Source organism: Schistocerca cancellata, chromosome 7, assembly GCF_023864275.1.
Source record: "Schistocerca cancellata isolate TAMUIC-IGC-003103 chromosome 7, iqSchCanc2.1, whole genome shotgun sequence".
Lineage (NCBI taxonomy): Eukaryota > Metazoa > Arthropoda > Insecta > Orthoptera > Acrididae > Schistocerca > Schistocerca cancellata.
The window spans coordinates 292,215,888-292,239,121 of NC_064632.1; the positions used below are offsets into that span (position 1 = coordinate 292,215,888).

The 23,234-nt window shown below is 37.1% G+C and overlaps 2 protein-coding genes across 2 annotated transcripts in view; one reads left to right on the forward strand and one right to left on the reverse strand.

Annotated features, from left to right (window-relative positions):
• LOC126092476 (inactive dipeptidyl peptidase 10-like) overlaps positions 1-15,553 on the forward strand; it is a 623,654-nt gene extending 608,101 nt beyond the window's left edge. Inside the window, exons 16-17 of the mRNA XM_049908091.1 lie at positions 8,866-9,077; positions 14,188-15,553. Of these exons, the coding sequence (XP_049764048.1) occupies positions 8,866-9,077; positions 14,188-14,331 (356 nt within the window). The 3' untranslated portion in view covers positions 14,332-15,553. The remainder of the gene's footprint in view (positions 1-8,865; positions 9,078-14,187) is intronic.
• Positions 2,246-23,234, reverse strand: part of LOC126092478 (endonuclease G, mitochondrial) — a 70,949-nt gene continuing 49,960 nt past the window's right edge. The window contains exon 7 of the transcript XR_007521341.1: positions 2,246-2,646. The gene's annotated coding sequence lies outside the window, so the exon portion shown is untranslated. The remainder of the gene's footprint in view (positions 2,647-23,234) is intronic.

A 23,234-nucleotide genomic window follows, 5' to 3' on the forward strand; every position in this document is an offset into this window, starting at 1 on the left:
ATTGCAATCAAAGAGAGGTAGAAAAACATATAGTTGTTAGTGAAGTTTTTTTATTTATAATGTATATAGATACAGATTACAAGCTCTGCAACTCCAGAATTCTGAAATGCTGTTTCTTAATTTCACATTCTGACAAATAGAGTACTGCTTCTTAATGAGGACTTCTTTACCTTTGCAACTGTATATATCCTGGAACTCTAAAACCTCTTATCTGTTTCCAAATTCTACTAATGATCAAAAACATTTCTTCCAAAATATGATTATGTTGATCTTTCAGTTACAGTATGTTGTGTAAGGTAACTCTTCTCATACAGTGTATAAACATATATCGACCTGGCACGATGTTCACAAATTACAGCTCTAAAACAGCTAAACGCTAAGCTTTGTCTGTCCCCAGTGACGTCACTCCCATTGTCACGGAACGCACTGTACCATGGTGTGCCTCACTTCTCTGAGCCAGGACATGGGCATGTTAGGTAACTGCCCCACCAGCAGGTACTGCAATGCGTAGCAAAAACCATCATCACCATCCTGTCTTGAAGACGCATGGCAACCATTCGACGTGGCCTGTATGCATAATTAATAACAGACTTCCCTGCAGTAAATGATTCAAAACTTGTTACCAAATAAAAGTATATTTATAACCATCACAATAATATTTGATGGTAAGGTAAACATTGGGTAACACACCATGATACTCAGAATGATATGCCCCACACTAGACAGCAACAATGAGCCCTGAGTGGCAGGTACATAAACGTTTCATGACCAAAGGGCTTTTTTTTTATCTCACTAATGACAGAACAGTGTTGAAGGACATGGTACTATTCAGTATTAAGTGGAGTGAGACACGAAGCTCTGGATGAAATGGTGAGACAGAAATTGGCAACGGAATATTAGTAATATTCAAGATGCAAAAATTTCAGAAGTTTGGGTTTAATTTGGTAGTAGAGAAATGCCTGACTGTATTTGAAAGCATCGACAAAAATATGTTAACAAAGGAAAAGCTACTGATGTAGCACCAGAAGGAGTTTGAAAACATACAATATACAAAAGTAAAATGGAGGTGGAAAAAAAGAGTAACAAGACAAGGACAGCAAGTGGTAAAAGGAGGGACATGTCTAAAGGAAATAGAAAAAAGATGAGATTCTTTAGAGAGTAAGAACAATCTTGGGTTGGGAAGGACAGGTAAGAAAATTGACCATACCCTTTATACAAGAAGCATCTCAGCATTTGCTATAAGTGATTCAGGGAAACCATGCAAAACATAAATCTGGATGATCGGACAGGAATTTTAACTGCAATCCTTCTGAATGTGAGTCCAGTGTCAACCACTGCATGAATGAAATAGACAATAGCAAAAATGAGTAGCCTTGCAGCAGGATATGTGATGAGAGTTAAGTACATGTTGTATAACAAACAGATCTGCAAAATTGTGAAATAATGCTACTGGGAGAGAAAATTCATGCCCTCCACAAGGAAATCCACATCTAATACTGTTTCCCATTCAAGTAAATACCAAATGAAAACTTAATTAACATATTGACAACCAAACTGTTAAAATAAACTCAATTTACTTACGTTGCAATCCAAAGTCTGTGTCACTGAGTTAACCTACAGATGAAAGTCTTAGTGTATTTTTCATTACTTTCAATAGTTATCTTATGGAATAGTTTTTGGAATGATACAATGAAAACTCAATAATGTTTTCTACCACAAAGCTAAGAGCTGACATTCTTCCCCTAATATGCTAGCACATTTAGTCTTCGGTGACATTTAAAACTAATAATAAAAGATTTATAAGAAACTGTGACTTCTCAATTATAATTTAAGAATTAAATTGTAATATATTCTTAGATGTCTCACTTAGTATTGATTCTTGAACCATAGTGAGTTCCACAGCATAACTGATATCTGTTTTCAAACCTTTGCCTATTCTGATTTTCTAGCTTTCACATTATGTTGTGGACCACACAAACCTGTAACTATTCATGCTGTCCTTTTGTATAAATTCATTGTCTCCAGTTAGCCCTAGTTTCTGTAGGGACCACACACTTAACCTTCAGACTACTACATTCCAGGATCCACAGCAACTTCCAAAAGGGGTCAAATATGACCCCATGCAATAATAGCGACCTTTGAATAGAAATGAATCCAAAATGTAACAGAATATTTTTAGTACATGGCCAATATATTTTATTTGTTAATATAACACATTTAAGCAATTAATTAAAGCTACAATACTGTGGCAGTGAATACAAAGTTTATGATAATATCCTATATGTTTCATATTTTTTTCCTCTCTCATACACACAGATAAACATAGAATAACATCTTTAGATAATGTTATACTGGCTTAACTATTCCTAATAAAACTAAACAAAACTGAGAAAAAGAGAACACAACTGAATTTAAAAAAAGAAGGTATCAAATTTCCAAGCATATGTCTACTTCATGTAGTCGCTTCATGAAACACGCATGGTGTTAGTAACTTTCTTAAAAATTTTTGTGTGTAACTATACATTTTTTGCACATTTCACAGAATACAAAACACTTTCTGCCAAACTTCCTTGGACACAGCTGATACCAGCTTCTTTTTGAAAGCTGCAATTTAGCAGAAGGTTCACCATCTTCTCTTCCCAGAGCCTGGAACAAGATTTTTCATTGATTTCCCTTCCTTGTGTTACAGTAAATATATTGAAAGAATAATTAAGTAACAAAAAAATTAAAAAATATGAAAGTGTGGACAATATTTCTAGTAAAATATTGTAATAAATATGTAAGTCGAGTCTTATGTTAACATATTCAATACATCTCCACAAGAAGAAATTGTCCCTGATAGTAAAAAAACTGGTTGTAGTGATATAGTGATACCACTCTTTAAAAAGTTGATAAAAGTAATGTCATAAACTAGTGCCCAATCTCTCTTATAACTATATTTTAAAAAATGTTTGAAAAACTTGTGCACAGAGGGATTGTTGATCATCTAAACTTCCACAATATCCTCAACAAAAGTAATTTTGGGTTTTGTGTTGGTATTTCTACCAAGAAAGCAATATTCTGTTTTAAAATCAAATTTCAGGAGCAATTAACATAAAAATGTCATCAGTACATGTTTTTTGTGGTCTCTCGAAAGCCTTCGATTGTGTAAACCATCAAATTCTTTTGAAAAAGACAGAGTATTGTGGTCCAGCAGGTACTCTCACTTCAGGGTCTCAGTGATATCTAAAGGATGAAAAGCAGACTGTAATGCAAAAGGGGTTATCTGGAGAACATGCACCATTTGAGATGGGCATCTTAAGTTGTGATGTGGCACAAGGCTCTATTGTGGGTCCACTGCTATTTCTTATTCTCATTACTGACTTACCACATCGTTCCAATATGAGTAAATTTACCCTTTTCGCAGATGATACCATAATTCTCATAGACAAACTGTCAGAAAACAGTCTTGCACAAGCTGCAAACAAAGTTTTTGTTGAAATGTTAAATGGTTTTCTTCAAATGGTCTCTTACTTAATGCAGATAAAATCCATTATATGAGGTTCCATACACTACAAGGAAACCTCGAAGAAACTGACAAAGTATAGAGATGAACCAACATAGAAAGTTGAGGATACAAAATCCCTCCATCAGTTCAGTATATGCTCTGTAATTGGCATTTTATTTCCATTATCTCGTTATTGTCATGTAAATTGTATAGACGGCAAATGTAATTGGTCAACAAACACTCTTCATCTTTTAAGGACAGCTCAGTGACATTTGCACTATGTATTATTGTAACAGTGGCTAAAGCAGATACCACTAAGGTTTTGTACTTTGGCTGCTTTCATTCATTAATGTTGTGTGCTATTGTATCTGGGGGGAACCAACCACTTAAATAATGAATGGTGTCCACTGTAGGCATTCTTGCAGGTACCTGATTTGAAGAATGGGGAATCTTACCACCAACTCACAGTTCATTTTTACTTGTTGACTTTTGTCTGTAATGACTTTTCTCTTTACAAATACAATAGTAAACATCATGACTACAACACAAGAATCAGAAGCAGTCTGCATAATGAACTGAAAAGTCTTAATCTGGTTCAAAATGGAATTTATTATTTCATCATTAAGCTGTTTAATGCACTCCCATCACATATTTAATATCTTCAAAATCAATTGCCCATATTCAAATAAATTCTCAAAGAGTACCTCACAGAGAAATCTTTTTATATCGTTGATGGATTTCTGGGACAAAATGAATGCACTGCTAAACTTACAGTTATTTTAGAACTAGATTTGGTTTATTTCGTGTCAGGATATCTAAACATGTTTGTGATGCACTATTCAACAGTCAATGTAAACTACAATATCTGTGTCATATTTTTCATCTTTTTTCTCATTGCTAATATTACAATTGTTTTGGAACTAGTTTTGATTAATTTTATGTCAGCAGTTCTATTTTAAACATGATTTTTAATCTTTGCTCTCTTTTTACTTGTATGTTGAGATCGAACTGTTACCTTTCTTATGTTTTTCTGGGAACTATCACAGCCAAGTGAAAATTTGGTTTTTGTATTCATGGATTATTTATTGCAATATTTAGTATAATTTTACTCCATTCCTCATTCTTCCACAGTACAACTCTGTTTTTCATTATTTCTGTGTGTTTTCTGTAATTGGTATTTTATTTCAATTATCTCCTCACTGTCACATAAGCTATATTTCAACTCTGTACAGTTTGATACATTCAATATCCTTACAATTCAATTGCTACCAGGATTTACAGGACAAAATAAATAAAAATAAATATCATCTTTGTAACTCCTAAGGGTCATTCAGGTCATCGTTTGATTTGTGGTATGATTAACTCCCTGCCACGATTCATCAGAAAATTTCTCCTCCCTTGAGTAGATCTTGATGTAAGATGCTGACTTTTTGTCTTCCCTAATATATTAGATATTCAGACACCCTATGTCAACAATGTTGAAGAATAAGACAAAAGGTCGTCTTCTTATGCTTCTTTTCACAGAATATTATTCATTGACCACCTTGTCCATTGCATCGACACCCCTTTGTTGATGTTTTTGTAATGCAAAATAATGTCTTTCAGTATTACCTCCTACATTCATTTCATGATGCCTGGTGCTAAGCAAAATCACAGCATGATTCTTCTTCAGGTCATTGGACACAAAGGTAAACTCATTATGAAAAATGAAGACAGATGACATTACTTCCTTTATAGGTTTCAGCAACAAAGCATTAGATATTTCTTGCTTATTCTTCCTCATTGTTCCACAGAAGGTCAAATTTCTCTTGTAATGTCCAATTGCAAGTGGAAAAGACATTAAAAAGTTATCTGTGCCAATGCCACAGCCTCCTCTAAGGCAGCTAGTTATATCCAATACCACTGTTTGTCCTTGATTTTTTTTTTTTTTTCTAGGGCATTCCCTTCTTTGCCAGTATATACTTCAGCCAAAGGCCGTACTTTCACCCACTACTTAACAGGTTTTGACTTCATATAAAAGACAATGGACAACGTTCACAGAAAGAAACAAGTTGTTCATCTACTGTGATATGTGAATGAGGATTGCAATTAGATTTCCAGTGGTTGACAGATAATATGAAGACATCCCTGATAGCAATGAATTTATCATTATTTCTCCTCTCATTTCTTATAGTGATGCCACCACATCTGATGAATGTAGATAACTACTGAAATCAAGTTTGAGACATTCAAGCAAGGAAAACATCTTTTTTGCACATAAGATCTGTGATCCACAACAATTCTATAGGCTTCTGTTTAGCTTTTAGAACACCTTTAGTTGTCAGAACCCCTAGAAATAAGTACATTTCATCAACAACTATCAGCAACCATTATTTCTGCTTTGCTGGGTATCTTGCATTCCATTCCTCACAATGCATTAGTGCAGTCTATAAGAACTTTTAAAATACTGTCATCAAAGAACAACTTGAAAGCTTCACTTACTGATACAGTTCACTAAATGCTCCTGAAAGCACGTCAATAACATTATGAACTGTTCAACACATAGCTTACGGTGGATTTCTAGACCAAGATATTCCATTTTTACTTCTATAATTTTTATCAGTTAGTGTATTAACAGTGTCATCTTCATTAACACTGTTTTCTATTTCATCTGCTATTTCTTCTTCCACCTCTAACACAGTCTCATTTTCTGGTGATTCTGATTCATTGTCACTATTTAGTTCTTCACTATTATTCTGCATAATGGAAATTATTTCACTAAGATGCTCTGGGTTACTTATATCATATCTGTAATAATACCTTTCTGATATTTTTAATTCTCTAAAACAAACATCACTTGTTACCTCTCAGATTAGTGCCAAATAATAAACTAAACAAAATGAGACAAAACAAGAATGAGTGTTCATGCTCCCAGCATTGAACATACTGAAATGTTTATTAGTGGCATCATTATTGCCAATGTAATTAAGACAAGTTATATTCAGAAACAGAAATTGTTGTATAACACCAACTAACAAGTGGGATCAACAGAGACCCCAGTCAATAGAAATAAATATTATTTTCATTTGATTCAACAAATTAGGAAAAGACAGATTGCTACTAACTGTAAAGAAGACACATTGAGTTGTACACAGGCACAGTTAGAAAACACTTGCATAAAGCTTTCAGCCACAGCCTTCATCAGCAAAAGAGAAACACACACCATTCAATACACACAAGCAAGCACACCTCATGCACACATGACTGGCAACCCCAGCAGCTCGGGCCAGAATACACTTATCGCGTGGGATGCAAGCAGCAATCTGAAGGGGGTGGGGAAGGGGAAGGGATAGTCGTGAACAGGTGGAGAGAAACTCTGTCTGGTGGAGCGTGCAGAGACTAGAATGCCAACAGGTGCAGTGTCGGGAGGTTGTGGGGCAGGGAGGTGGGGAAAAAAGGAGTGAAAAAAGAGAGGAGTGGGCAAAGACAGCTAGGTGCATTGGCATATGGAAGCAAATAAACAGGGTGGGAGACGAGAATTGGGAGAAGATAATATGAAAGAGAGTGTGGAAACTGTTGGGTGGAGGGTTTGGGGACAGTATGTTACTGTAGGTAGAGGCCAGGATAATTACAGGAGTGGAGAATGTGTTGTAAGGATAACCCTGTGGCACAACATGCAGCTAAACATAACATACTTGATTTCAAAGGCTGCTTCACTATCTGAGCCATCTGGATCCTTCCCTCCTCCACCAGCTTTTATGAACTGCACAGATGGGAGTTACCTCCCCTGGTGTAAGCCCGAGTTCTTCACTTACTTAGTTACTTATATACAAGAGGAGGAAGGGCAGCATCAGTCATAAATTTTTAATTAGTTTATTGCTCGTATACTCCAGTCAATGACTCTCCTTCCACAACAACATACTGTGTCTGCCATACAAACAAAAACACTTGAGACAAATGCTTCATGGTTGTCAAGAAATACTGCATCTGGCTCTCAACCTTGATCCACACCTTTCAGGGTGTCATGTGAAAAAAGTACAAGTTGAGTTTTGCATGGCCTGTGTTTTTTTAATCCATGGTAGTTGGCATGCAGGAGGTCATTCTGTTCCAGATACCTCATTATATTTGAGCTCAGAATATACTCTTAAGATTCTACAACAAACAGAGGTCAATGATACTGAATGGTAGTTTCTTGGATCACTTCTGATACCCTTCTAGCAGACTGATGTGTCTTCTGGTTTATTCTAACTACTCAGCACAATTCATTCTTCAAGGGCTCTGTTGTATATTATGGTTGAAGCAGGGGCTAACTCAGCTGCAATTTCTGTATAGAATCTGATGGGGATTCCCATCAGACCCTGGGACTTTGCTCAGCTGTTGCTATTTCGGTTGTTTCTCATCCAGCATCCACAAGTCCTCAGACACTAAATTTCATGTCGCTGATAGCCTTTACATATGATCAAAATTTGTTTGTGTTTTGTGAGAGCTCTTATTTCTACTATTGTAGTTGTTGAACACTTAACAATTGCCCTTTTGACAACCAAACAACTTTATTTAGTGCCTTTCTGTCTGTACTCCCATGCTTTGTTCTACAACTAAAGTGCAGCAGTTGCTACTTCTTTAGAAGTTTCTGCTGGTAAAAATGTATAAAGAAAGAAGACGAGCATAGATAAATTACAATATAAATAGTTGTCACACATTTCAATACAAACATCACATGCATTCTAACTGCTAGTAGGACATACACATTGGCACATAATAATTATTGTTGTTCCTTGCCCTGGGAAGACACGGGTGGTTATGTATTCTGCTAGATAATAACAGCCTAATGAAAGTATTGGAAGTATTGAAGTGAGTGTATTGAATAACATTTACAGAATGAACAATACTAAAACAGTACAGAATGAACACAAAATATTAAAATATGCAAGTTGCATGAATGTAGTATAAGAGTGTAGACACTGTGAGACAGGAGAAATAGCAAGAGGTATAAATTGTTTTAGTAAGAATACACCAATTACAATACAATGATTAATGACCAGAAATTAAAGCAGGCCTACACACAATATAAATTCTAATAATGTAAGTCCAAGCATTCTCTTAGGAGGAAGAGTACAATAGGCACAAAACTGTAACACTAACAATACATTGCAGTCCAAGTTTGTGGAGATGAATATGATCACTGAAGTTGAGGTCAAGGTGCGTGAGGCTGGTTAATTGGATCATGCAAAACTACTCAGTTGTTACGTGATGATGCCCTAATAAGATGTAAACCACATAATAATGAACACCTAACAGTGGGGCAAAATGAAATTTGTTTTTATTTACTATTAATGATACATGCTTGAAACAAACAACAATATTCCAAAACTAATAATAGTGTGGTTACTATTTCACAGATTCTGCGTACACAGAGCGATATATGGGCCTGCCTTCTGTTGAAGACAATTACGTTGGCTATGAACAAGCAAATGTAACAAACAGAGCTGGCAGACTGCAAGACAAAATGTTTCTACTCATCCATGGCACTGCTGATCACACCGTACATTATCAGCAAAGCATGTTGCTTGTAAGTGCTCTTACAAGAGAAGGAGTTCTTTTCAGGCACCAGGTAACATTATACATGTTGTGGTCTTTCAACAAGCTGTGTAGCGTAGTATACTGAACTTGTTGTTTATGGAGGTTTATTTGCTTATTTTTCTTTAATTCTCAGACAAATAAGATTTTGCTGTTAACTCTCAATTCTTAGACAAGAAACTTTATCCTGTTAAAACTCAAGAGCCTGTCTCCCTATTTGGGTTATCATCAATACTGTCATCACCTGCCCACCTTCCTTCCTCCCTCCCCCTTACTTCGTTTACTTTATTTTATTCATTCTATTGCTCAATGTAGATTATCATAAACTTTCTTTCTTACTTGATCACTCATCTTAGCTGTAAAATAATTTCATAAGTTCTGATAATAGTAAGTTTCTACTATATTTCATGAATCATATTATTAGAGAGGTAGTAAATAACTAGAGAAGGTACTGAATTGAATCATAGAAAAAAGTAATTTAGGCACAGATTGATTAAATGAAGGGACTGGTTAAAAGGACACATCACATCCAGAGGGAAAAAAAAGTTGCCTGATGGTGTGTGTGAGTGCATGTGATTGGGGATGGGGAGCGGGGCAGGCTTTTGTACAGGGAGACCACAGCTCGAGTACAGTAAACAGGTTCAAATGCATGATGCACGTACATTACAGTAGCTACACAGAGATGGAGAGACCTGTATAGGATAGACTATTGTGGAAATCCCCACAACAGTAACATCAACAACATTATTTTTCCACTGCCTCTTAGAATTTGGTTCCAAATGAACTTGGAGGATGTTGGCTTCAGATATATTGTACAATAAATTATGTACCTTTAGTCATTCCTGGCAGTTAGCTGTGGAGAACCAAGCACATGGAACACACCACCATTTTCATATATATGCCATTTTGTTGCTTTTACCGTATTTACTCGAATCTAAGCCGCACTTTTTTTCCGGTTTTTGTAATCCAAAAAGCCACCTGCGGCTTAGAATCGAGTGCAAAGCAAGTGGAAGTTCTGAAAAATGTTGGTAGGTGCCGCCACAACTAACTTCTGCCGTCGAATATATGTAGCGCTACACAGGCATGGCGCAAAAACCTCCGCGCCAGTATAAAAAAAAAAAAAAAATTAATAATAATAATAATAATAATTTGGAAGACGAGCTTTTTTTTCTCCGCCCCGAGTTTCGACCACTGCACTTTCATACATTATCCAACGAAGTAAATACAAATTCCGTATTGTTCATCTTCGAATGTAGCAGAATTTCAATGTACTACGAAAATCCGACATGCAAGACTGTTTGGGATGTTTGTCAATATGGCCAACTCTACTTTCTGAATTTTTTCCTACCTGTGAGAAGAGATGGTTGCTAATAGGAACCTGATGAAATGTGAATCACATGCAGTATTCTCTTCACCATAAGAATAATACGAATATCAACATTTTGTCATGTATTCTTTCGTGTTTGCTGCTATCTCATTTAAATCCTGCCTGCCTAATAAACTACGAAACTAGAGTGAGACAACAGCAAACGCGGAAGAATATGCGTATCGTGTCATGTTTATATTCGTATTATTCTTATGCCTAATAGTGATACTGTCAGCAATGAAGCATGGCAGCTGACTAGATTTTTAATTCTAAGATGACTAATTTCTGTGCAGAATTTGATGTACTAAAGAAGCGGCCGCAAAGATTTTCAAACGGAGAAACATTTTCGCCTAACTCTCGTTCAGAACATGTTCTATCATACGCAGTCTATTATTTGGTTCTTGTTGATCATTATCAAAGAAAGCAACAGTGTAAGTAACAACAAATAGCAGTCTCTTGCCATTGTTTCGCTAATGAGACGATTACTCTCTCTTTTTTTTTTTTTTTTTTTTAAATTGTAAGCGGCGGTAGCGCGCACAAAAGCAAGCCATGCCGCGAGCGGCGACAGGCCATAAACACGCACTATCAGAATGCGACAAACAATGCGTGACACGGTTTTCAGCTTAGAGTGACGCAAACACCTATAACAAAGAAAACAGCACTTATCAGATCAAAGCAAAATAAGCAATCGATTCAAACCAGACGAAGCATGTGAAAAAGGAAGGGTACCCGTATAAATACGGACGGAGCGCCTGACGCATAGCAATGGCTACCTGGTAAAGCTTAACTGCTAAGCTTACGACTCGAACCAAACTACTGTAGCTGTATCGTCATTCATTCGACCTAAATTGTGTCTCATATTACAATGGACCAACTTTGTTTCGATTTGGAGGTGCGGCCTAAAACTTTACTCTCCCCTTGAATTTCAAGTCTCAAGTTTCTGGTGCGGCTTAGATTCGGGAATTTTTTTTTCCTTTATTTCGAGTCTCATTTTTCAGGTGCGGCTTAGATTCGAGTGCGGCTTAGATTCGAGTAAATACGGTAACTGAAATTTTGACTCCTTTCAGAAGCAACAGTGCAATACACCTCTTATCTCACAATACTATATTGGACAGGGATGCATAGCCAACTTCGTCACTGCAACTATGATTTTCTAAAGTTACGCCTTGAAATGAGCTAGTTGAATTACTTTTTGCTCCATGCCTGCCAGGATAATTTTTTGTCTGTAATATCTGACCCAATATTTCTCATCCAGTTTCCTTTTACACAATGATGTTCATTATTTTGAGTGATTATTTATTCTAAATAGAAAAGGAACAGATTAATGAGAGTACTAGTCATGACATATTTCCAGTAATTAGGGAACGCACACTGTCCAGAGAGATTCAGTAATCTTTGGTTTACAGTCTCACCACTATTTCACATGTCTACTCCCCATCAGTTTTTACTCTGATATATCAAATGGCTGGAAGATCTTAATAAACTCAATGCAGATCCCAAGCTTTCATTCAATGTAAACCTCAATCACCGTTTATTAGGTGTTGGAATACATTGTTCTTGACAACCTCTCAGGTCTACCATCTCAAAAATAACTGAACGACTGCATTGTTAATGGTTATACTCCTGTGGAGGCAGCCATTGTGCTTAGCTGGCTCAACAAAGTGAATCATTGGTGTTCTTTCATCTCTACTCAGTTTCGGTCATAGTCTTTCTCACACATTATAAGTCAAACTGGCATGGAATGTGGTATCTATATAGTTTTTGAAAGCCTTGAACATCCTTATCATTAAAAGCAGACATTTAAATCTCACTTATGGGAGTGGAACATATTCAATATTGTTTCCACTAGAGTTGACCAATTTTGAGGAGATTGGGCAGGCACAGGATAAATATCTGACCTATACTTTTTGTTTCTTGGTTTCAATGCAACTTACAGGCACAACTGATTTTTATTTAACTTAGCAAGATTAAGACACTCAGGTCTCCTTTACAGCTAAAGAGATATCCTTGGATAATTAATAAAGTAATGTCCCTGTACATGACCTGAACATAGTAGTAGAGACTTACAGTCATGAATACATGGTATTACAGTAATGCCAGTCTCACTAACATTATATTAAATAATTTTCTCATAAGATGATGTCCCTGTTGAAAAGAAGTATTGAATGCTAACATAAATGCATGGTAGCAATAAGAAGAAATCAAATCTGGAGAAGCTGACTGATCCAGGATAAAGAGAGAAATAATGTGGTTAAGTTAGCATATGAGAAGGAATTCCTTTGAAATATTTTTCATTGTGAGGGATGATGGCAAAAGCTAAGGAAGAAAGATTCATTTTTAATGCTACATCAGTGACAAGCTCATTAGAAATAGAACACCAACTCAGATAGAGCAAGGATAGAGAAGAAAATTAACCACGTTATTTTCAGAGCAACTTTCCCAATATAGACTTGAGTATTTTAAAGAAATGTTATCCAAAAACCCCCACCCACACAATGGCGCATCATCATTCTTGAAACTCAAAGCTGTGCATAGCACGTGGGTTCTCTTCATCCCAAATATGGTTTTTGTGGAAATTGAAAATATCTATCTTTGTGATTTTTGCTTTACTTGCCTGTAGTTTTTAAAACAGCGCTGCTTGACACAGTTGTCCAAGAATTATGTACCAAACATGATTCATAATAAAAATCAATTGGTTTTGCTGCATATAGGTTTACACATTTTGTCACAAAAGAGCAGTTCACTCTCTCATGGAGATGCTCTTTCCATTGTTAGATGCTACAAGTACATCAAAAAACGTTTTACTGTTAAATTTCCAAAAGTGCATTTTACAAGAAAAATATGGCAGTGTATTGCTTTCATCCACAAATTCAAATAACTGTGGCAATAAAATCTTGGAAATTCCGGTTTACAAAGATTCATTCACATAGGGTATGTTCCATAAATCTTATCAAGGATGTGGAATGTGTCCAGGACTGGAGGAGGTGAGCCTGACTCGGTTCAAATCTGCCTTGCAGATTAACAACAAGGATTTGTGAGCCAGCCAGCCTGGATGTGGTTTCTAGGTGATTTCCCCCATCCCACTACATGAATAGCAGGCTGGTACCAGATTCCACTTCAGTTACATACAATACAAACATTTAGAACATGTTCTCATACTTGCACATAGGATTAACTCTAGGCACAGACAGATGGAGGGGGGAAATAAAAGCTTGATGGCCTTAGATATTTATTTCTCTTCAAACACTTCATCAGCAGCTGCACAACTAGTGGTAATCTACTGATGTTGGTAAGTACAGGAATTTTGAAGGCCTACTGACAGACATTCTTTACACTTATCACTTACATATGGCAAAAGACTGGTGAGAAATTAGAGGAGGAGGGAGGGGATGGGGGTTGGGGGGGGGGGGGGGGGAGGTTTAGGTGATCGTAGGAGATAGTTCACGTTGTAACCTGCTATACACTGCAAAGTACTCTGCAGAATACAAGTTGGAGTGACACTGGTGTAGGAGCTGACATGTTTACCATCAAATGTTGCACGTTTTCCTTCCTGCCAGCTTGCATAAGAATAATTCAGTGCATGTTATTGTGGTTTCACCATAGTGGTGGAACAATAAGTTTCCATTCAGAATGCATTACACCTACTTGGTTCCTATGACAAACCCCAAAGTTTATGATGTCAATTATGATGCACTCTTTAGACAGCTGTAGAACTTATAAAACATTAAAATCTATGTATTGCATTGTCATACTAATGTTAAAATCTATTATTTGACAGACGTACCCAGATGAAGGAAATGCATTCTCTGGAGTAAAGCAGCACTTATATCGAGTCATGGAGGCCTTCTTTGATGACTGTTTTGGCCCTCTGGACTTTGAAGAATGGGAAATGGGCTCAAACTTGTTTTCTAGAAAGCCATGAAGAAGTCCACTGTTCTTTTTTTCATATCACCGTCCAGCTGTCATTGCCATTCTATGAGACTGACTTAATAATATGGACTGAAAAAATTATTTGGTAGAGAAGATCCCTTCAGATTCTTTTACTTGCTGGCAGGGTTAGTATAGAATATTGACAAAATAATGGAGTAGGAAAATCCTACAGATGAACCTACCAAAACATTTTGGTGCCATTTGTTCATGAACCTGCAGTTAGACAAAATAACAAAACAAGACATCACATTTTTAAGTGGGAAGACTGATGATCCTTTAATAAAGTTGTTTCTCATCATCAAGGTCAGTAAATATTGCGCAACAGATAGCAGTTTTTTGAATGGAAGACAAGGAGAGTATAAATCTTTCAACAAAGACATTTACACAGTGCACACAGGAGAACATCATGGCTCTGTTATAATGTTTCTTTTTTACTTTCCAGACTCATAATTGTACCAAACATTAAAGTTTCACTTCTTGCATATTTTTGGTTAATTAAATGAAAATGAAACAACCTTTCTCAAAGTTCAGGAGTACAAATTGTTAATGCTTTAATAAAACTTACATATCTGGGAAACATGACAATGTTTTATCAATAATTTTCATTGCACCTCTACACTATAACTTTTAATTCTGTCAAACCATTATGTCAGATCATGAAAAATGCACGTAATAGGTGATACTCATCAAACTGAAGACATGTCACAGGAAATCAAAAAGGAGAGATGAAACTAATTCCTCCAACAACTATGACATTATGATGGAACATTTCAATGTAGAAGCAGCTACTTTCAGTTGTAAAATAAAAGGGAAAATACATAAAGTTGAAATCTTCATATTACATCTAAATATGAAGTTCATCCATATCCTCTGGGAACACATATTTTAAAATAAAATGTACAGTGTGCATATTTTTGCCTCTGTTGATTTCAGTGTACATCAATTACATTGTATCAGAGTTACAAGTCACAATAGTACTTCCAGTTGTGCAGCTTTTTGCCTGAAATATTTCTAAATAAGTCTGAGATGTGATAAAAACTTAATATATGACACCGCTGGTGAAGAAGCTATTTTGTTACCTCACTGATGTAGAAATTATGCAGTGTGGATACAAAATAGGTTCTTTCATACAATTATGTGCAAAGAAGCTGAATGTTATTTTTTCTCCACCAAAACAGTCTTCTAATAAAGTGAATGTAGGACTAACATGTATGTGCATACTTTCTGATCCTGTGAACTGGCAGTGATGTTACAATCAATAAAATTACTATGCAGAATTATTTCTGGCAACTTAACAGGATAATGGAAAGATCATGGATGGAAGACAAAAAATGGTAACAAAAATAATTTCACTGTGTATAGGTTACATTGAGAAGGCACACAAAAAGAAGTATTAGTTGGTGTAGATCAGCCATCAAACTCGTATTCTTCATTTGAATATACATGTCCAGTCCTCTCCTCTTTCCTGATCCTCCACCTTATATATTTCTTGTGTGTGTGTGTGTGAGAGAGAGAGAGAGAGAGAGAGAGAGAGAGAGAGAGAGAGAGAGAGAGAGAGGGTGAGGGAGCGGAAGGGGGGAGGGGTCTTTGCAGGTGCACTCCTACTGGGAAACTCTAAACTCATGAGCAAATATCATGGGGTTAATACCATCTGTAAGAAAAATGAATACTGTAAGTCAGATAATTTGGAAATTAGTACCTACGGTGATTGTACAAATGAGCGAGCATTTGTACAGTCAGAACTGAGGAGGTAAGATTCCCACTTTGGTAAGGAGACTGTCTACGAGCCTAGTCTGGACAGCTCCAGGGACCACTCTTATTCCACAAAGATGCACCACATCCAATAATTTCCAGTTTCTTTAGCTCTCTTTCATACGGGGTGTTCAAAAAGTCTCTCCGCAGAGCCGTATGATTGTTAGCCATGCGTGCCGTGCCGTATGATTGTTCGCATGGGTGGGTTACCTTCAGTGGACTCTCCCAACATTCCACTGTTTCGTTTATCTCAGTAAAAATGAATGTACAAATGAGCGAGCATTTGTACAGTCAGAACTGAGGAGGTAAGATTCCCACTTTGGTAAGGAGACTGTCTACGAGCCTAGTCTGGACAGCTCCAGGGACCACTCTTATTCCACAAAGATGCACCACATCCAATAATTTCCAGTTTCTTTAGCTCTCTTTCATACGGGGTGTTCAAAAAGTCTCTCCGCAGAGCCGTATGATTGTTAGCCATGCGTGCCGTGCCGTATGATTGTTCGCATGGGTGGGTTACCTTCAGTGGACTCTCCCAACATTCCACTGTTTCGTTTATCTCAGTAAAAATGAATATTCAGTAAATTAATAACTTGTATTTCACTGCACGTGCAGTTAACAAACATACAGCACTGCAGAGAGACTTTTTGAACATCCAGTATATGCTATATGTAAACTGTTGTACTTTTATTTTCCTGCATACCATTTAGAGACACCCCTCCCATTTCTGTCCACTTTCTGTTTATTCTGTTGGTCACTTCAAATATTGCTTAAAACCACAGTTTCATTTTGAGGCCATCTGACCTTTCTGTGAAAGATAGGGACTGCTACATTCAACATGTTAAAAACACATTTGTGAAGAATCTTCATAACAAATTCACTTCTGAACTTGCTGTTGATATATCTCCTGGAAGAGTACTGAAACAATGATTTTTTTAGTCTCCAAAATTAATTACCTTCTCAAAGTTTCACAAAGAACTATCAATTATGATCACAAATTTTATTTATTTTTATGGTAACCAATTCCTATCATACACAGTCCAAATTCAGACCAATATGTATCTCCAATTAGTGAAATATGGAGTCAATACACAGGACCATTTAATGTACTAAGAGGCAACTGTCAACAGCAAGTAATGACAGGTGCATCTTAGTGCCTACAAAGGCTCTGCGCACTGACTACACATTACCTATGGAGACATATATTGGTCTGAAGATGGACTGTCTGTGACAGTAATCGGTTACCAGGAAAATAAACAAAATCTGTGATCTTGATTAATCATTTGCGACCGAACCGCTGAATCTTTCTATCAGTAAATGGGGTATGTTCTCCCCTGACTCGGTTGTTTTAACCCCCTCCACTGACGGAATGACCCACTTCCCAATTCCGTATGTATAAAACCAAAACGGACTTGTAGTTGTCATGCCTTTGCGCTTACTGCTACGTATTTTAACTGTAAATAGCTCAGTCCCAATGGTAAGAGGCAGTAGTGAATTCACGTAGTTAATATTTGAATCCAGCACAGCTGCCACAAGCTCAGCTCACTTTTACTCCACTCCTACCCTCGCCATTGCACCACATTAACTAGGTGCTACGTGGACCGTGCTAAATTCACTTGCGTATACATTTTTGACCGTTACTCGCCAGTATTTACCTAATGATTAGTACACTCCTAACCGGACTATTTCCCTAAGAGCTGTGATGATTGAACGGGTTCGATCCACGGCCTACAGTGCCCTACAGTTCACACGGTAACACTGCCTACCTGACCCACTTAACTTGGTAGTGAGCTTATGTATCCAATCACCACTGCTAGCAGCAGCGGATAATCCTATCAGCACGACGAGAGCAGCAGACTTACCGTCGAATCCTCCTGAAAATACTTATAACTACGGTCGCCAGCTCTGAAGGAGCAAAAGAATAAATCAATTTTTGGGCTCGTTTCAAAGTGAAATGGCTTGAGTTGAATTTAAACTTAATTCTGAATATTACTATTTCTGATCATTCTAGATGATTCTACAAAGCAAATACTCTCTCAATTTCTGTGAGTTGGCTTGGTAATTACTACCAAGACAGGTTATGCAACTTCGGTTAACAAAATTCTATCCTTCAACTTATTTAATGATTTTGGATATTACTCTTTGGACCATTGATACAGAATTAGTTAAGTGACTTTACTTGAAAGGTTGCTCAGAAAAATTTAAGTAACTGTAAATAGGCGACTCATTCTGGTGTGACCATTGCTCTTTTCAACATTCTTATACGCTAAAGTATTCTACAACCAAAAGAATTGTAAATGAAAGAGGCGATGGTGGCCTCAGTCTGATTTCACTATACTATGTTTGAGGTTACTACACTTTACAATGAACATCATGCGTCGTAATTTTACTCATTACTATATTCTGTCCTCTGCACTTGCAAAAAAAAAACTGGTATTCTCCTTTTACATGTATACAAAGTTCGACTTAACAATTGCAAGCAGTCTTGCCTTGGGTACACGTGTCGGTGCTGGTGGTGAGATGCATGTGGCTAACGCAGCTCTTCACGCCTCATGCCCTTAATGGCGGCTGGAACTATGAGCTGTAGCACTCGTATAAGCTACTGCACATCCGCCATAAAATCTGGGCACAGGAACTCTTACAATCAGCCCCAGTGGCATAGAGGCGGCTTCAACAACCATTCGTCGCGTTTTACTCCAAAAACGGCAACGATACTCGCCTCTTCGCTGTTGCACAATCACTTTTGCGTGAGCACAGTTACGCATGTCCGATCACGTCAACACTCCCCAGGCCATTCCATTGTTCAGTCCCTGTGTCTCCAGCTACCCCTAGCCACGCTCGTATCACCAAGAGTGGGGGCGTTCCCCTACCACCTTTTTACCGAAATCATTTAGTATTTAAGAATATTTATATTTACTACCCTGGAGTCCATACCAGTCATAATAATTTACTACTAGCGCTTTACAACATTAAATTATACAGTAATAACTTATAATTACCAAGAAAAAGAATACATTTGACTCCAATAGCTTAGTGCATTGTCTGACAGGCAGCACTAATTCCCAGTTTCGCCAATAGATGGCATCAGGGTGCACTCCCTGGCAGTCTCACACAAGCGCGCCCGTTTCCGACGCGCGGGCTCCAAATTACTGGCAGCCCACCATCATTTCAGTTCCGTTACACATTCTTTGTTAAACTACGATACAAGATTTCATATGTTCTAGTTATGACTTCAAAAATTCTTGATGTTTACTACTGTTTTCTCAATACTTCTCATTGGCTGTTGCCTTTTGGATACTTGATACAACTGTATACATCTTCTTCTCCTACAGTCGCTTCCGTTATTCTCCTCTCCATAGTCTATCCCCTTATTATAATGTTCACTTTATGGATCATCAAATACAATTAATTTCGACATTTTAGCTATTAATTTGTAGTCCCTATTATCATTCATTCATGAATAGTACACCGACTTACTCTCTGACCACTCTGCGCAGTCAGTTACAATAATTCTGATTTTGTAGCATGGAATCTATTATCTAAAGAATCAAATATTTTGGACAGAAAATAAAATCAGCATTTGTTTATCAGAAACAACCATTTGACTGTTGCTTTGTTTTCACATAACATTGATTGTATCAGCCTCTTTTTGTTGGTACAGCCATCACTTTTCAAGACAAATTAATGGTAGCTGTCTACTCTTCCAACAACTATCACATTTACCAGAATAAAATCACAAGTTTAAATGCATTCCAGAGGTAATCCAGCTACTTTGCAACATCTACTTCTGAATCATCTCTAGTGATGACAGTAAGCATGGCGTCATCAGTTCATTCCAGTGTGACTGTACACACTGAGTAATGATAATAAAAAGTGAAGAGTGCAGTGAAGAGAAAGGAGAGATTAGGGTACAGTGCCCCACTGACAATACACTATTAGACAAAGAGTACAGGCTGTAGTAATTGGATAAGAATGTGGAAGTGAATAACCCATGATTTATGGAAAACATGAAAAACTTCAATCAGGATGGCCAAATGGGAATCTGAGCTCCCTCCTCCTGAATGCATGTCCGATTCGCAAACACACTACCAACTCGCTCAGTGCAAACCGGGTTTGTAGCTTATCACTACTGGAATGCTGTCTCAAACAATTGATGCCCATTATAAATTAAATAAAAAAAAAGAAACTATTATCTGCTATTCCAAATACCATGTTTCATGGTCATCGTTCTCACTCTTGATCGTGTTCATAAATGAATGACTCAGAGCCATTGATACCGAATCCACAATTACATGGAAATCAGATATGCAGTACCAAAGCAACGAAGTCATAGCAAAATCAATGGACTGCAGAAATTTTAGCACTGGCAACATGTGTCAATACCAAACACATTATTATAAATTTCTGCCACTATATGGCTCAACAAGGTCAAAATTTATTATTTTCTGGTTTAGGAATTGATTGTTCTCAGCAACCTCATGTTACTGTACCATAAATCAACTTCTCCTCCTCCTTTCTCCATCATTTTCAATCACAGCTTTTGTAGTCTCCAATTTAGATCACAAAGCCATTTAGTAACAGCTTCTTGAACACAGTAAAACACAGAGTAAATGACACATAGTCCATATGCGTTACTGATCCTGGGACTTTTCCAGGACTACAAATGAAAACAATTGGAAGAAGCACAACTTGAATTACAGTGACGGGATCTATTTGTAGGCCAGGCTGAAATCAATCATTTGGCCAAAATGGAATCACAGTCCACTAAAGTAGAAGTCAACAGAAGTAGGCAGACATCACTATACTCAAGTCCTAAGCAAACTCAGTCATCATGCACAAATAACACAATCAATCCAAAGACTATCCAAACATAACTGGTATATTACAGAGTCATTATGAATACTTAAATTGGTCATGAAGATGGATACATTAGCTATCAAACAGAAGTGAAAACTGGCCTGCAGCAGAATGGCTCAAATAACCTGGCTGATGAGCCCACGTGAACTGCCAGGTAGAGATGCTGTGCTGCTCAGAATGACCCAGCGGGATGTAAGTGTAATTATATTATTATATTATTTATCGTGTGATGACAGGAGAAATACTAGATAAATGTTTACAAAAAATATATAAATTTCTACACAGATATGCAAAATCTCAAGTTCATTGTGGGTTCACAGCTCTAAGCCCAGGTTTGAAGAGAGTTATCTCTAAATGTGATGTCAGGTTTGTAATTTGCTTGTTTCTTCCCTAGATGGAAAGCTGATACAATGGTCTTTCGAGGATTTTGTTGGAGAGTTACATTTGAAGTATTCATCCGTTGTCTTCAGGTCTGATGTTACTGTTGCTTCAGCTGCCCTAAAGCTTTGATCCTAATTGATCAGAGCAATATCATCAGCATAAATAAATTTAATAGTCAGGGAAATTTTTCCAATGCCAGCCGAATTAGGGCATTGAAATTAATCAATGATGCGAGTTGAAAATTTGTGCCGGACTGGGACTCTAACCCCAATGCTTCACTTATCTACAACAGTTGCCTTAACTGCCTCAGCCATCTGGACATCCTTCTTAACCAATCAAAGTTTAAAGTTTCTCTGAATATTGATATTCACAGCAGCCACTGAATCATAATAGTATGTGATATCTGTTCTGTCGGGCACATTAGACAGAACAGACACCACACACATGTATGTAATATAAATATTGTACTTTATTTCTGGAAGGAATATGTTTACTAATTAAAAAGGAGTGGGGTAAAAACAGAACCATGTGGGAAACCACTATTTATCTTGTGGACTGTCCTTTTAGAGTTCTCTGAGTAAACTTGGAAGTGTCTATTGTTCAGCATGTTACCAAATGGAGTGGTTAGTTTTTGACATGGAATGGATGGTGAATCTGAACAGGAGTCTTGTCACCCCAAATGGTATCAGAGGCTGCAGTTAGATATAAGAAGACCCCCATGTTTATCTTCTGTTTCTCAAAGCCATTTCTGATATAAGTTGCCATTGCTAGAACCTGTTCCTCACATCCTTTTCCTGGTCTACGCCCAGCTTGCTCTTTGCTCTCTGGGGACATGTTTGTTGATGGCTGAGTAAATTCTGTTACAGGCTTCAATGTGACACTAAGGAGAGCAACAGGGCAGTAGTTTTCGACTTTGGCTTGAGTACAGCAATGGCGTTAGTTTTCTTGAACAGCTGAGGAAGGTGTCCCGAAGAAAAGAAGCCCTCTGACAGTAGCAGGACCACAGTGCAACTAAAACTCACAGTAAATACCACGAATGCCTGCTGCCTTTCAAGGTTTCATGTTCTTTATTGCTTCTGTGGCCTCATCCTATTGAAATGGATTGGAAAAAGCCACAGAAGCTATAAAGAACATGGAACCTTGAAAGACAGCAGATGTTGATGGTATCTTCCCTGAGTTTCTGTAGCACTGTGGTCCTACTATGGTCAAATGAGGCCTATCAGCAATATGGCATCACCCATTGATACTTTCTGCAGGATTACAATAGTAGCCACATTAGAGTCTAAGAGGAAGCATTTTTAATAACTTTCTCAGTGTGACCATCAGAATTTACTCAATTAGAGAGTTAAACAATTTACTGTTGCATAAAGAGCTATAGTTAATAAACATATTCAAGAATTTTGTGTGTGCCACACAATTTTAGTAAATTTTTGAGATATAAGTTTTCATATAATTGAGCATTTAATAACAGGAAATGTCTACAATCCTCGCATACAATTCTTTCTCAGAAAGAGCTCTTCATTATATCTCTGTAGCAATTAGATCCACTGATAAATTCTATCAAGTACAATTGTAAACTGTAGACAGAGGTCACTTCCAATGCTAACACAATACAGATGATCGTGTATCATTTATCAAGGTAATGCTAACAAGTTGATACAGCAGGCAATTGTTTGTTATGAAACACAAACATTATACAAAGAACTGCCTCACATACACTTGTCATTCAAGACTTTCTTCTGGCTGAAACACTAATTTTGAACTAGTTGTTCCTTATCTAAATTAATCATCACAGGATCATCTATCATCTATACAATTGTTACTCAAAGGGTTTCAATCAGCCTGGATAACAGACTGCTCATTGTACAGGATCTTAAAAAATATTTAACACTGATAATTTTGAAAAGA